The 14,928-nt window shown below is 37.8% G+C and overlaps 1 protein-coding gene across 3 annotated transcripts in view; it reads right to left on the bottom strand.

Annotated features, from left to right (window-relative positions):
- Positions 1-2,761: 2,761 nt before the first annotated feature.
- The window catches only part of LOC120424759 (putative uncharacterized protein DDB_G0282133), a 509,335-nt gene continuing 497,168 nt past the window's right edge, over positions 2,762-14,928 (bottom strand). For all 3 annotated transcript variants that reach the window (XM_052708250.1, XM_039588953.2, XM_039588954.2), the window contains 4 exons: positions 9,988-10,285; positions 9,825-9,931; positions 7,624-9,773; positions 2,762-6,265 (listed from right to left, as the gene is read on the bottom strand). In XM_052708250.1, coding sequence (XP_052564210.1) covers positions 5,596-6,265; positions 7,624-9,773; positions 9,825-9,931; positions 9,988-10,285 — 3,225 coding nt within the window. In that variant the 3' untranslated portion in view covers positions 2,762-5,595. The remainder of the gene's footprint in view (positions 6,266-7,623; positions 9,774-9,824; positions 9,932-9,987; positions 10,286-14,928) is intronic.

Below are 14,928 nucleotides of genomic sequence, written 5' to 3'. Positions count from 1 at the left end.
GATAAATATCAACATTTTCAAATATTCAATATTCTTTCTTCACAAAAACTGGAATATCTCAGCTCAGAGTTGATAAAACTTCAATGTTGCTTAGACGAAAATCTTCGGCGGAAAATTTCCTACAAGATGCATGTATTCTCACATATGAGGAAATTTTTGTGTTCAATACCGAGGGAAAAGATTGAAAAAAAGTAAAGCAAAAACTCGTATTTTTCGACATAAAAGCTACCGGGAAAGTGAAAACAAGGGTTTAAAAGGCCAAATCGATACATTAACTTGTTTATTGGACCACAGACCATCATTTAATGGTATAGGCTATTTGAAATTTTAAAATTTTCCATTTTTTCTAAGCAGATTTTGTGAAATTGTCGAAAAAACTGACTTTTTTCAAAAAAAATGCCCAGGGAACGTGGTAAACAATTTTTCCGAATGTTTTTATGTATGAGAGAGTTGTTTCTAACATGATTTTCTATCATTTGAGAACTGAGCACATTGAATTCCTCGACTTCGTGTTTTTTTGGGACACGCTAATGATAATTGTAAACAATTTTATACTAAGTCATGAAATAAATGGATTTTTTTTTGCATTATAAAACTATCGAGTAACAGCAGTCTACTCAAATTTCATTTATGTGTGCAAATTGCGAGTGTGCCACAAGTCTTTATCAAAATGCCTTAATTTGAGTCTGCTTCTAGTTTAAGTTCCTTCCATTTAAATTGCATCCAAAGACGCAGACGTGAGCATTTTGAATACCACCACACCGCACCACATTCTTGGAAGATTGGAGGGTTTCAAGTTCGTCGTTGATCATGGCCACTCAGGTCACCCGCGACAGATACGGCTGTGACGACGAAACAAAGAGAAACAAAAACAGTAACTTTTTCAGAACCTTTTTTTTAATAAAATTGCGATAGCTTATGATTGCTACGAACAAACCCCATGTATCAAAATTTGTAATTTTCTGTTCTACAACTTTGTAAAACATTGTTACACTCTAAAAAATTTGCGGTGACAAAAACACGCCATTTTAAAATGAAAATTTATGTTCTAAATGAAAAAATGCCTTTCTGGGTTAATATAGATTCGTAACTTACATTAAATTTCCTTTAACCCTTAAAATTTACAAAACTAGCACCTAATTTTCTTCTGGCTATAACAATATTTTTTCCATCATTAACATAACAAATATTTCTTCAAAAATACAGACCTGAAAGGGTTAAAGGGCATGTCCCGAAAAATTTTACTGTCAAGTAACGAAAAATGGAAGAATTTTTGAAACTGCTTGTGATTTTTTTTTCGATGTGAAATACGTTTTTCTCTAAATTCTGAGTACGCTAATAAAGTTTAAAAAAATCTTCGATTCAAATTAATTGCAAATGAAGTTCGTATCCATTGATACTAGATGTCACCAGGAAAAAGCCTTTTTGAACTTAATTTTTTTAAAGGGTTAGAATGGATGAAAATAAACATTTTTGCAATTCCGTCGTGAAACTACTTACTTTTCCTGTCATTCTTGAACGACGAAATAGCCTACTTTTCTGTACCACAAATATCAGAATCGAATAGCAACACTTTTCAAAATAAATGCTGAAAAGTTCTACTTTTCAGCACTCATATGGGTGCTGAAAAGTTGAACTTTTCAGCACTTGTTTCGAAAAGTAACACTTTTCAATATTTTTTTTATTTAAACGATTTATTGACAAAATACATGAAAATTTGACATAAAATTTCACTCAGTGTGTGTTTTTTGGAATTGCAAAAAATGTTGTATGGAACTCGTTGCAAAACTTGATTTTTTCAGCAAACTTCGTATTTATCCAACTCGGTGAACCTCGTTGGATAAATGTACGACTCGTGCTGAAAAATTCCTCTTTTTGCAACTTGTTGCATAAACTACTATTTCACGTTTTAAGTATTAAAATTCAGTTTTTACCAATTCCTTATATTTTTATTTGTTTTATTTTATCACCATCGTGTTCCCCGGACAATTTTACATAATAATTAATGAAGACCTCACACTAAAATGAACTACTGGCGAGATACAGCGATTATACTGAAAAAAGTTTGATTTTGCGCTGCACTCCGTCCTGTGAATTCAAATCCAAAATAAGTTTCTTACATATAAAAACCGAACTATGCGGGATTCATCCCTTTTTGTTGAAAAGTACACCATGTTCTTCCGAGTGCTGGCGTAAAATCAAACTTTTTTCAGTAAAATCGCTGTATATTGCCAATGGTTCATTTTAGTTTGAGGTCTACATTGATTATTATGTAAAATTGTCCTGGAAACACGATGGTGATAAAATAAAACAAATTAAAATATAAGGAATTGGCTCAACACAACAAATTCTCAGCGCATCTGGAGACAGTTCATGACCCGGGGCTTGTCTGAGCAGTAAAAGTAAAGTAAAGTAAGTAAGGAAATGAAGAATAAAGTTTAGATTTTAGTTTGATTTCAGAGTAATTGCTATCGAAATATTTTGAAAGTAATACTGTTTTAATTTTATTCAGAAACTTCTCTAAAAATTGTAGTAAATGTTAATAGAACAAAACCTACGATTCCACAGAACAGGCAGAAGAAAATATTCATTTGTGATATTCATAAAATAAAAATCATATTTTTTCTGTAATAGTCTTTATTAGCAGTATATTTTATCTCGAAGATAGGAGCTCTACATTTACACTGACGATGTATTTTCACCTGTTTTTCACATTTCCGTTCGCGATGTTTCACCGTAACATTGTTTTCCATTTTCATTCCTTCCAAAGAGGGGTCACAATTGCAGTAAACTCCGTTTTTCGTAGTTTGTCAACATGTTTTTTTTTTCACAAGGATAAATATATTTTCTTTTTTTGCTTGGATTATAGTGGAAATTTTACGTGTTTTGCGTCTCTCAGATGAAGGTGTGGTGTGTAAAACGATCTCGAATAAAATGCTACAACACTCAGTAAATATTTCAGTTTATTAGTGTGTTTGAGTGAAAGTTTGATGTCTGCAACACGATAAGTATTTCTTTTTTCGATTTTGATTCTCTGACTCGATACTAGTCTAAACACATTGACTTTGATAACTTTTTCGAATAGCTAATGAAATATTTTCGCTTCCTATTGGTATAACCATTCATAAATATGTAAAGATTTGATTTCCAATCAACGAGCTATGTGAAAAGCATTTGAGTTGCTAAAATCTAAATTTAATAAGTAAATGTGTCTGTGTGTAGCAATAGTCAAACTATACTTGTTATTTACAATTCAATTTCACTGCAAGAATCACTTCCTTTTCTTTCGTTTGCTATTTATAAAAATATAATCCTACAATATCTACGTGTGTATCAAATAATATTTCGTATTTTATCAAAATATTCAATAATATTATACGGGAAGTTTACTCTACAAAATTCATCTTGCTATTACGACTCGATCCGACGACGCGGTAGGTAATTTAGTAGATATAATGTAAGCGATTATTTGGAAAATATACAAGAGAGAGAAATAGACGTTGCTTTTTTCCGATTCTCACAAAATAATACAATTTCTAAAATATCACGCAAACACATATTCATGTGAGCGCTGGTGTGTGTGTGTATACATTTCTTACGTGTGTGAGTGTGTGTTTTTTCCGTGTAAATTTAATATCTTATCACATTTGTTTTAGTATTTGAAATGAACATTACTTTTGATTATCGCGTGTTTAATTATTGTGTGTGTGTGTTTTGCCTCAACAAGTAAGTCTCTAAAGGTATAAACAATGATAATAATAATAGGAAAAAACAATCGAATTTAATAAACCGCGATCGCGTGTCTTTTCTTCTATTGCTAAGGCTTGATTGCGTCACATTGAGTGTGTTGACAAATTCGTAGCGATTCAAGTGTATGTGTCAGCTATAAAAATCAAGCTTTTCCTTTGTGTTATAAATATGCAATAAAATCAACACATTCAGCCTAGCACAACACTCAGAAGAGAGAAAGGGGTGCTCTAACAATTCCTTTTTGCTAACTACGGTTTCGTCTTCGATTAAAGTTTTGCAGGGACAAACGACAACGATTTATTACTCGCGCAACGCGAGTGCACCTTTAGATTTCTTCTTGGTCAAAAATTAACAAATTGTGGTCATTCCTGATCTCATTTTCTCATGGAATCTGCACGTTTCGAAAAGGCCCTCTCATCTCGAAAAAAAATTATTGAAGTTTTATGGTTCAAGATTTAGTCAAGATATGTATTTACCATTAGGCCATATATTTTCAAAAAAAAAATAACTTAAATTGTTTCAGCAAAATTATTTTAACTTAGAATAATCACGAATAACATTCCACACAGTCCAACTGTCTGTTTAGAAGGTATAAGTAACCATTTCAATCATTATTTTGACAAAAATCTAGAAAAATCAGAAAACTTTTGTGGAACTATTTCAATTTATTTAAATTATTTCAAACGAAGTGAAAAATATAAAACGAGAGATCGATTTTTTAATAATTTTTAGATAATTGTCATGTTTTCTTTCTGTTTAAAATTTCTGAAAAAATGAATTGGAATTTTTTACCTCCAATAATTAAATCTTTCATAATAATTAACCAAACATTTTTGGATATATTTTTTTCTTAGACTCCAATATAATTTTTCCATAAAATTAAAATGTCCGTGCAAATACCAAATAATTATTGATTCTGAAATAAACACAACATAGGCTTAAAAGAATACCTTTAAAAATAAGCCCACAAGTTTTTTTTTATTAGTGCAAAGCTCAGAAATGATTATTTCTGGAGTTTTTTTTTTTTTGACGAGGTCCAATAAACCAAATTTTTAGTTTTTGCTTTTTGTGTGTTTTTTAATACCTCTTAGGGGAAATTCTCGTATGTTTGGCAGGTTAAGCACTCGCTCCTAACTCCATCCAATTTGCTGATTTTCACTATTTAAACAACTAATTTTGCAAAACTATTGACAGAAACTTGCTTGCTCACTTCTTATTGAGCTATTTATCACTCGATTTCAGATGAAAACGCTTTTAATTAGCTTTAATTGAATGTCAAAGTTCTGACCTGCCAACATTAGAGGCACGCTGGAATTAGATGCTGTTCCCCTACTCAAGGCGGTTTCATAAACATCCAAAAAGCAAAAACTGAAAATTTGGTTTATTGGACCTTTTCCAAAAAAGCTCCAGATTTTATCTGGGGTCGAAATGAGATTGCATCATGCAGATTCCAAAAAAAAAAAATCGACGGAATGACACTTGATTTGGATTTGCGATTTCAGCTTGTCGCTCTGGGACTTCGTGCTATCTGTGCCGTTAAGGTACGCGCTTTTGCTATTCCTTCAATAATTGTTGCTCGGTGGGGGAGATCATTACGTGGAAAGAACACTGAAATTATTGTTTTAGTTTCCTCTACGTACGACTGAGCGCGATCATTTTTTCGTTCTAGTTTTAGCTGATAGATACGGATCTTCTCTAAATTTTGTGAGCAAAAGTGTTGCAAACTCTACCGCTTTCACTACCCGCGCACCGATCTACAGTGCGCTAGATTTCTACCGGATTATTCGGAAGTTGTTGGTTTTGAGCAACCAGATTTTATTGGTTTGGCACTGGGTACCAATCTCCTTACTTGAACCCCTCCTTGGCCCGCTTCTCCCACTCGGCCCTTCGCTGCAGAATCCCCTTAAACTCATTCACCTCCCCCAGCGCTTCAATGGTCGTCCCGACAACCGTCGTCCCATTGGTATTGCTCGCGGCCAACCCACCGTTGATGTTGTTGTTGCTCGCGTTCAGATTAAACTGGTTCATGGTGGCGATAGTATGGCGGTTTGAGTTGTTGTTCCCGTTCAGCGGCGCCGACTCGTGCGAACCGTTTTCGACGCCATTCTTGGACGCGGGGTTGTTGTTGTTGTTCGTGCCGTTCTGAGTCGTTCCGTTGGGGGCTGGCGATCCCGTCGTCGGCGTCGTCGTCGTTCCGGGGATTAGCGATTTGCGCAACTCTACAAAGGAGGTCGTGTTCCGCGTCTGCTGCACGTTCATGGCGTTTCCAAAGCGGTTCGGCACTCCAAAGGGCTTGGAGTTGCTCTTGCGCAGAACTTCGTTGGAGGTGTTGTCGGGGGTGGTTTTGCCGTCGGACGGTTCCTTGGTGTTTGTTTTTGCGTTCAGCGACACTTCGGGCTTGACGATCTTGTCGAGCTTTTCCTCGCTGGACTGGTTCTCCTTGTCGCTGTCGACGTTGCAGAGGGTCTTGGTCTCGCCGGTTCGGTAGTCTTCGTCCGATCGCAGCTTTAGGGACCTGAAAAATACACAACAAAGGTTTGTATTGCTCAGGCATTTTCCTTTACATTTGACCTTAAGTCTTTGGACTTTAAGACTTTTGACCTGTTTGTTGTAAGACTGTTTGACCATAAGTCTTTTGACCATAAGTCTTTTGATCAAATGTATCTTGACCAAAAAGTATTTTGACCTAAAATTATTTTGACCTGAAAGTCTGTTGACCAGGAAGTATTTTGACCTTAAAGTCTTTTGACCATAATAAGTCTTTTGACCTAATGTATTTTGACTTAAAGTCTTTTGAACTGAAAGTCTTTTTACCTAAAGTCTGTTGATAGAAAGTATTTTGACCTAAAAGCATTTTGACCTGAAAGTCTGTTGACCAGGAAGTATTTTGACCTTAAAATCTTTTGACCAAAAGTCTTTTGATCTAATGTCTTTTGACCTAAAGTCATTTGACCTTAATTCTTTTGACCTAAAAGTCTTTTGGCCCAAAAATCTTTTGACCTGAAAGCCTTATGACCAAAGGTATTTTGACCTAAAGTTTTTTGACCTGAAAATGTTTCGTTCAAAAATCATTTGACGTCTTTTGACCAAAAGTATTTTGACCTAAAATCTTTTGACCTAAATTCTTTTAACCTGAATGACCTGGAAGTCTTTTGACATGAAAGTCTTTTGACCTACATTTTTTGACCTGATAGTCTTCTGACCTGAACATGTTTTGGCCTACAAGTCTTTTGACCTAAATTCTTTCGATCTGAAAATCTTTTGACCTGAAAAGGTTATGACCTAAATTCTTTTGATCTGAAAATGTTTTGACCTAAATTCTTTTGACCTGAAAATATTTTACCTGAAGTCTTTCGACCTAAAGTATTTTGACCAGAAGTCTTTTGATCTAATGTCTTTTGACCTAAAAGTATTTTAACCTGGAAGTCTTTCGATCAGAAAGTCTTTTGATCTAATGTCTTATGATCAACAGTATTTTGACCTAAAATCTTTTGAACAAAATTCTTTTAACCTGAATATTTTTTAACCTTAATTTTTTTTGTTCAAAAATCTTTTGACCTGAAAGGTACCATCCATAAACCACGTGGACACTTTTATGGGAATTTCGAACCCCTCCCCCCTCCCTCGTGGACAATTGTCCATACAAAAAAAAACTTTTTGTATGGAGCGTGGACAATCGCCAAACCCCCCCCCCCTCCTCCCTAAAGTCTCCACGTGGTTTTTGGATGGTACCTTTCAGGCCAAAGACCAAAGAAAGTGTTTTGACCTGAAAGTCTTTTGTCCTAAAACTCTATGCTCTGAATTTTGTTTTCGAAAGGTCTCTTGACCCGAAACACATTAAACTTTAAAAAATCAAACACATCTCAAACCTACCTCCTCGCAAACACCTTCATCAGCTCCGGCGTATCCTTGTCCTTGTCCTTAAAGTTATCCACGATCGACTTCTTCCGCAGCACCACCAGCTCGTCCCCGCTGCTCGATCCGCTGTTGTAATTACTGCTTCCGCTGCTGTTCCTCTTCTCCAGCACCTCCTCCGAGCCGGACTTCTTCCGCTCAAACTTGATATCCTCCGACGAAGAGGAAATCCTCCGCTCGTACTTGATCTTCTCCTCCGTCACCGACGTCCGGCGCTGCAGAATCACCTTCCGATCGTCCGTGCCGCCAATCTCATGGTTGAGGTGCATCGAGTTGCGCTTCGAGCCGAGCTCACCGGCCCGCTTGAACGCCGGCGGACTCCGCGGTGGCGCATCGACAAAGCTGTTACGCGCTGCGACGATCACGGCGGACGGCGGGAGTGGCGGTTTGCTTTCGCTGATTTCGATGTTTTCGTTGCTGAAGCGGCGGGTTTTGAGGAGGGCGTCGTCTGCGGCCGGGGTTGGCGAGGGCGTGCTGGCGACGCTGCTTTGGGGGGTGGTGAGGATCACGTTGGACTTGGGTCGGCTCGGGGTGTCCACTCGGTTGAGCTGGATCTTCATGAACTCGGGGACGGTGGAGGTTGGGGTCTCGGATTGGTCCAGCCGATCGTTGCTTCCGGCGTCCTTGATGATGCTGACGAACTGGGAGGAGACGAGCTTGTCGATGGTTTCCTCGATCTGGGAGATGTTTTGGTTGGATTTGTGGAGGATGCTCGGTTCGGGGGCGGGGATCGTGTTGGTCGTGAGGACGATCGACTTTGGCTGGTGATCGACGTGTTCCTGCTCGCGCGGGTTCAGCAGATTGTTGTCGTTGATTTCGAACTTTTGGAGGGAGGAGCTGGATGAAACCATGCGTCCCTCTTCGAGGGGTTCGTCCACGTTGGTGATGTAGTCTTTGAAGATCTTCGGGTTGCCCGTGTTGATGTTCTCGGTCATGCTGAAGAATTTGTGCTCCGTTTCGAGGAAGTTGTTGCTAAAGTTCCCGATCGAGAGAGAGTTTGTCAGGTTCGGTAGACTAGGCAAGTTGTTTGCGTTGGTCAGGTTGTTCGAAACGGTATTACTGCTGTACACGCGGAAGCTCTTGCTCTTCTCGACGGCCTTTCTCTTAGTGGGACTATCTTTCGGTGACTCGCTTTGGTTCACGGAAATCTTGGCAATTCGCTGCTGATACGGACTCAATCCGTACACCTTCGAACTCTTCACCTTGTCCACGTTCTGCTGGTACTTCCGCACGCCCTCTTCCTCATCGTCATCGTCATCGTAGCTCAACTCGGATAACTTCCGACTCTTGGATACCAAATACTCCTCACTTTTGTGCTGAACAATCTTCGACTCCCCAACTCCACTAATCACAATCGATCCGTTGGACGAAGTCGAGTGCCGGTTGACTTCCACGTTCGACGAGTACCGTTGACTCTCCCTCGGCGGTGGCACCACGCCTTCCGCCTCTGGATTAAAAATATCCTTCGGAAACACTCGCTGCCGCGACGCCGGTCCGACTTTAATCTTCTTGTACCCGCTCATGTCCAGCACGTCGGCCTCACTCACCGGAAGCGACAGCTTCACCCCCAGCTCTGGAGTCATCCCACCCCCTCCGGACGTAATGTAAACCGTACTGGTGTTGTCTTCCTTGCGTGGCGAAACCACCTGTTGCTCCTCCTTCTCGTGCTTCTTCTTCTTAAAGCTGTAGTTCAAGATCCGCTTGAAGAACCCGTCGTCCTCCTTGCCCTTGCAACCGTTCCGTTCGACCTCCTCAACGACAACCTCACCATCACCCTGCAAACCCCCATTGAAATCGTAACTCTTGGAAATGTTCCTGTTGACGTAGATCGCCGAGTTCGCCCCGCTCGTCAGCGACATCGAGGCGGACATTTTGGAGCTCATCAGCGTCGATTCCCGCTGCGGCGAAGACTTGTTAATAACGGTCGTGCTGCTGCTGCTAGTCAGGATCGATGACGTCGCGGTAGTGGTCATGCCCGGGTTGATGCCGAACGGAAGCGAGTGGCACTTTTCCTCCGCCTCTCGGGACAGGTCCAGCGTGGGGATGTCCAGCGTGGAGAGCTTCAGGGACTCCTCGTTGACCTCCGGGGTGGCGGGAAGGACGGAGGACTAGAAAATTTAATGGTTAGTCATGCATTAAAAATGTCTCAACGATCTTACCTCTCGTGGCCGAGCACGTGCCCGCGTGGGTCCCTTCTTCTTTGGTCTAACGGCTAGCTTGTGTTTGGCAGCGGAATGGCTCAGTTTGGCGGCCGGGGAATCGGAACCTACAACAAAACACAAATCAGTATTCAACAAACCCACATAGATCATTAACCCTCACCATTATCATCGGTCGTATCGTGGATCGACCGACTGTACATACTGGAACCCGCGGACGAGTCCAGGTGCAGCAGATTGTGGCCACTGGCGTTCGAGCCGGATCGTTCCTCCAGATCCAGATCGCTCGAGCAGCTGGTCATGCTGAGTATGCTGAGCGAACCCTCACTCTTGTTGATGCGACCGCGGTCCTTGCGCTGCGGTGTGATGGGGCTTTGCGGCAGTCCGAGATCCTCGTCGGAGGCTTCACCACCGGAGGCGCGATCCTTTCGGCGCTTGCGCAGCACATCGGCCAGTTCGTTCTGGGGGAAAAATTTAAAAAAAGTTGATGAATGTTGAGTGTAGGGTAGGGTAGTCATCAATGAGACACTTTTGGTTTTCAACTTTCAACGATTTTTCTAATTTTTTCATCAGCATTTTTTAATGAACTTTTAGTTGCATTATCTTTCTTTTAATGTGTTCTTACATTGACCAAAATATGAGATCGATCTGACGTCTACAGCCAGAGTTATTCAACTGTCTCATTGTAGACGCACTTGGCAGGAACAATGAGACAGCTGGGGAACAATGAGACACTCTACGAAAATCAACATTTTTCTAGCAAAACATCATGTTTTTGTATTGTTCCATTGCAGGTGACTTGCCATGAACATTTTAGAGCAATTTTGCCAACATGAAACTGTTATTAACAAAAGTTACACTAAAAAGTATTAAAATTTTGTAAAATCCATATATTTATACCAAATAACTTTGTATTTTTGGTTAAATGAAGTTAAAACTCTATAAATATGCCAAAAATCACTTTTAATTCATGTTTTGAAAGATTTCCATAGATTTTGAAAAGTTTATTGAAGAAAAATCAAAGTGTCTCATTGTTACCCATGGGCTGAAATGAGTGGGGAACAATGAGACAGCCCTGGATTCTGGATATATTCTAAATTTTGACCAAATCTAATGAAAGGACATTGTAGCCCAACTTAATCCCTATGGAACGTCGAAAGAAATTTGAAGAAATATTAGTTTTGGTGTAAATGGCAGCCTACGAGCGAATAATTATTTTTTGTCCATAATTTACTTTTACACCCCAGAATCAAACATTTATGAATAACTTGTCAAGGGAGCGTTCATAACCAAAGCCACTATTATGGCAGACGTGTATCCAGTAGACACACCTTTCCCTTAAATATGAGCCTGATTGGTTGAAACTACGACTTGTGAGAGCCATTTTATCATTGTTCCCCGTGTCTCATTGATGACTACTCTACCCTACTCCTTGTGGACAGTTGTCAATACAAAAAAAACTTTTTTGTATGGATCGTGGACAATCGCCTATGCGTAGCTATGTAAACAGCATCTTAGAACCTTTTTCTACAGTATTTGGTTTGTTCTACTATCTCTATTAAAATTTGCTTGCCTTTTCACTTTTAATATTTTTACCTTATTCACATTATTTGTTATAACATTAGATCTTTAGCGTGCAATTATCGTGCAATTTTCCACCATAACCGGAAATGGATAATATTTGTCTCCCTACAATTTTGGCAGCTGTCCATACGAAAAATGGTACAGTAAATATTCGAAATACTGTAACTTTTGAAGGAATTTTCCGATTAATTTGGTGTCTTGGGCAAAGTTATGTATTGATGAAATGGGGACTGTTCAGAAAAATAGGCTTTCGGAAAAAATATTGCCGTTTTTTATTAACTATTTTTATAAATACTCAATTTCCCAAAATTGATATTTTATGATTTTAGAGACTTTTTATATGTTTGAGGGGACCAAAATCTGCAACTTTTGAGACATTTAGAAGTATGGTCAAACTTTTTGCGCCAAGTTATGAATTTATGCAAAAATAGTGATTTTTGTAAAAAGAATTAAATTTCATCCATAAAATTTATTCGACCTAACTTTTTATGAAGATTTGAATTTGCTTTCGAAAAGTGCTACACAGATTTTTGATAAAGTGCCTTGCCACCGAATGTTTGATTCTGTGAACATCTGCAGTTTTTAGATTTTTTTTTTGCTCATGAGTGACCATTTGTGAAAATATTTTTTTCGGAAAATTTGCTATAAAATTGTCTAAAAGACATAGTAAATTGGACCTCTGATCGCTGTATCTCAGCGGCTTAAAGAAAAAGGAATAGGAAAATTGAAGTGTTCTAAGTCTAATTCAAACAACCTCCATTTTCTAATGCCGATGCACAGAAAAAAAAAAACAATTCTCGTAATCGTGAATTAAGTTCACGAATGTGAGAACCACGAAGGAATTTATTCATGAGTATGGAGAATTGCTTTGTTTCCGTGTGTTTCAGCAACTAGCGGTCCGATTTTCAATGTTAAGAAAAGAAACATTCGTGAAGTTTTCTGAAATTAAAAAAAAAATACTTTCAGAAATCGTTATTTTTAAAATCGAAAAACTGCAAATTTTTCGTTGAAATAAAACTTTTGGTGGCTATATATCGATTTTTTCCAATTTTTTTTTTTCAAAATTCAAAACAAAGCGCAAAATTTTTGACAATACTTTTTTTATTGCTCAAAAGTTGCGGGTTTTTGTCCCCTAAAACATATAAAAAAATCTCGAAAATCAAAAAAATACAAATTTTGGGAAATTGAGTTGTCGTGAAAAAAAGGTAATGAAAAAATCTGCAAGATTTTTTTCCGTGTACCATTTTTCCGAACAGTCCTCATCAATACCTGCAACTTTGCCGAAGACACCAAATTGATCAGAAAATTCCATCAAAATTTAAATATTTTCGAAAATTTACGTACCATTTTTGTAAGGAAAGCTGCCAAAATTGTATGGAGACTTGTATTGGTAATCCCATGACACAAAATGGCTTCTTTGGTCATAGGAAAGGCCCCTGCTGTCCATACAAAAATGCTGTAACTTTTGAGTGAATTTTTGATCAATTTGGTGTCTTCGGCAAAGTTGTAGGTATTGTTGAGGACTTTTGAGAAAAAAATAGTTACATGGAAAAAAATTTGAAGATTTGAAAATCCGCAACATTTAAGCCATAGAGAAACATGGTTAAAAAATCTGCCGCCGAGTTATGAATTTTTGAAAAAAACCAGTGATTTTTGGAAAAAATTGAAGTTTCATGCAAAAACAAGTTTGACATTATTTTTAATGCAAAATTGAATTTGCAATCGAAAAGTACTTTACAGATTTTTTGATAAAGGGCTCCGTTTTCAAGATATAGCCACCGAAAGTTTGATTTTAGCGAAATATTTGCAGTTTTTCAATTTTTAAAAATAGTTACCATGAGTGATCATTTCTTAAAATATTATTTTTTAAAAGTTCAGAAAATTTGCTATAAAATTGTCTAAGAGACATTGAAGATTGGACCTCGGGTTGCTGAGATAGAGCCGCTTAAAAAAAAAGAAACACGAAAATTGAAGTTTTCCTAATCTCACCAAAACAACCCACCATTTTCAAATGACCATATCTCAGCAAAAAATGGTCCGATTTTTCAATTTTAACACATGAAAAATTCGTGAAATTTTTTGTACTTTTCGAAAAAAATATTTTGAAGTTTTTTAAATCAAGACTAGCATTTTAAATGGGCGTAATATTCAATGTTTGGCCATTTTAAAATATTAGTCTTTTCCTGTCATTCTCGAACGACTACTTTTCTTTACCAAAAATAACAGAATCAAATAGTCCTACCCCTTTACAAAACAAATGCTAAAAAGTTCTACTTTTCTGCACTGAAACGGATGCTGAAAAGTTGAACTTTTCAGCACTTGTTTAAAAAAGTAACACTTTTCAACCTTTTTTTCATTTCAACGATTTATTGACTAAATATATGGAAATTTAACTAATAATTCTATTCAAAAGGTGTTTTTCGGAATTGCAAAAAATGTTGTATTAAACTCGTTGCAAAACTTGATTTTTTCATCACTCGTCGTATTTATCCAACTCGGTGAACCTCGTTCAATAAATTTACGACTCGTGCTGAAAAAATCTACTTTTTGCAACTTGTTGCATAAACGACTATTTTGAGCTTACGAAAATTATAGGCTAGTTTTGGGAATTTTGATTTTTGGATCATTTATTTGCACTCATTTATTTGCTCTATAATGATAAACCTGTCAATCGATAGGAGTATAACTCAATTCTTTAAGAGCGAGTCCACGAACAAAGCATACCCCTTTGTATGGGACGTCGTTTGGCCTTCACCAATCTGCCTGAAATTTTCAGGGATTGTTTGTACATATAAAACTAGCATCTGGCCAAAATATGAGCACTCGAGGTCAACGGGAAGTGGGGCAAATCGGGACACAAAGTTTGGTGGTTCAAAAACGTCAAAAATCTTAAAAAGGCTATAACTTAGGCAAAATTCAATTTAATTTCAAAATTCAAAATGCATCTGAAAGGGCTTAAAAATGCAACAAAATGCAGGGAGAAGCATCCCAATTGGTTAAATCTAAAGGGAGTTATTGGCATTTTAGTGAAAAAATAGCATAATTTTCAAACTCAAATAAAAAAATGTTCCATCCAGATATCAACTCGGTTCGACCTGCAGCTTGTAGGGGACATCTGAGGCTATCATTTGAGACTGAGAACGCTTTGGGCAAGGCAGTTTAACGTATTAAATAAACACTTTTTCTTTAAGTGATTTTTTTGGTTGTAAATTTTTGCTCGGGGGATTGATTGAATTTTGCCTAAGTTATAGCCTTTTTAAGATTTTTGACGTTTTTGAACCACCAAACTTTGTGTCCCGATTTGCCCCACTTCCCGTTGACCTAGAGTGCTCATATTTTGGCCAGATGCTAGTTTTATATGTACAAACAATCCCTGAAAATTTCAGGCAGATTGGTGAGGTCGATGCGAGATGGGTATGCTTTGCTCGTGGACTCGCTCTTAAGGTGAAACGATTAGGCCTGGCATGATACTAGTTTTTTTAAATCAGTTTCAAGTCCCTGGGATCTTTGACTCGTAGAA

Source organism: Culex pipiens, chromosome 2 (assembly GCF_016801865.2).
Source record: "Culex pipiens pallens isolate TS chromosome 2, TS_CPP_V2, whole genome shotgun sequence".
Taxonomy (NCBI): Eukaryota; Metazoa; Arthropoda; class Insecta; order Diptera; family Culicidae; genus Culex; species Culex pipiens.
The sequence above is the reverse complement of the archived record's forward strand: the minus strand, read 5'-3'. Positions and strand labels throughout refer to the sequence as shown.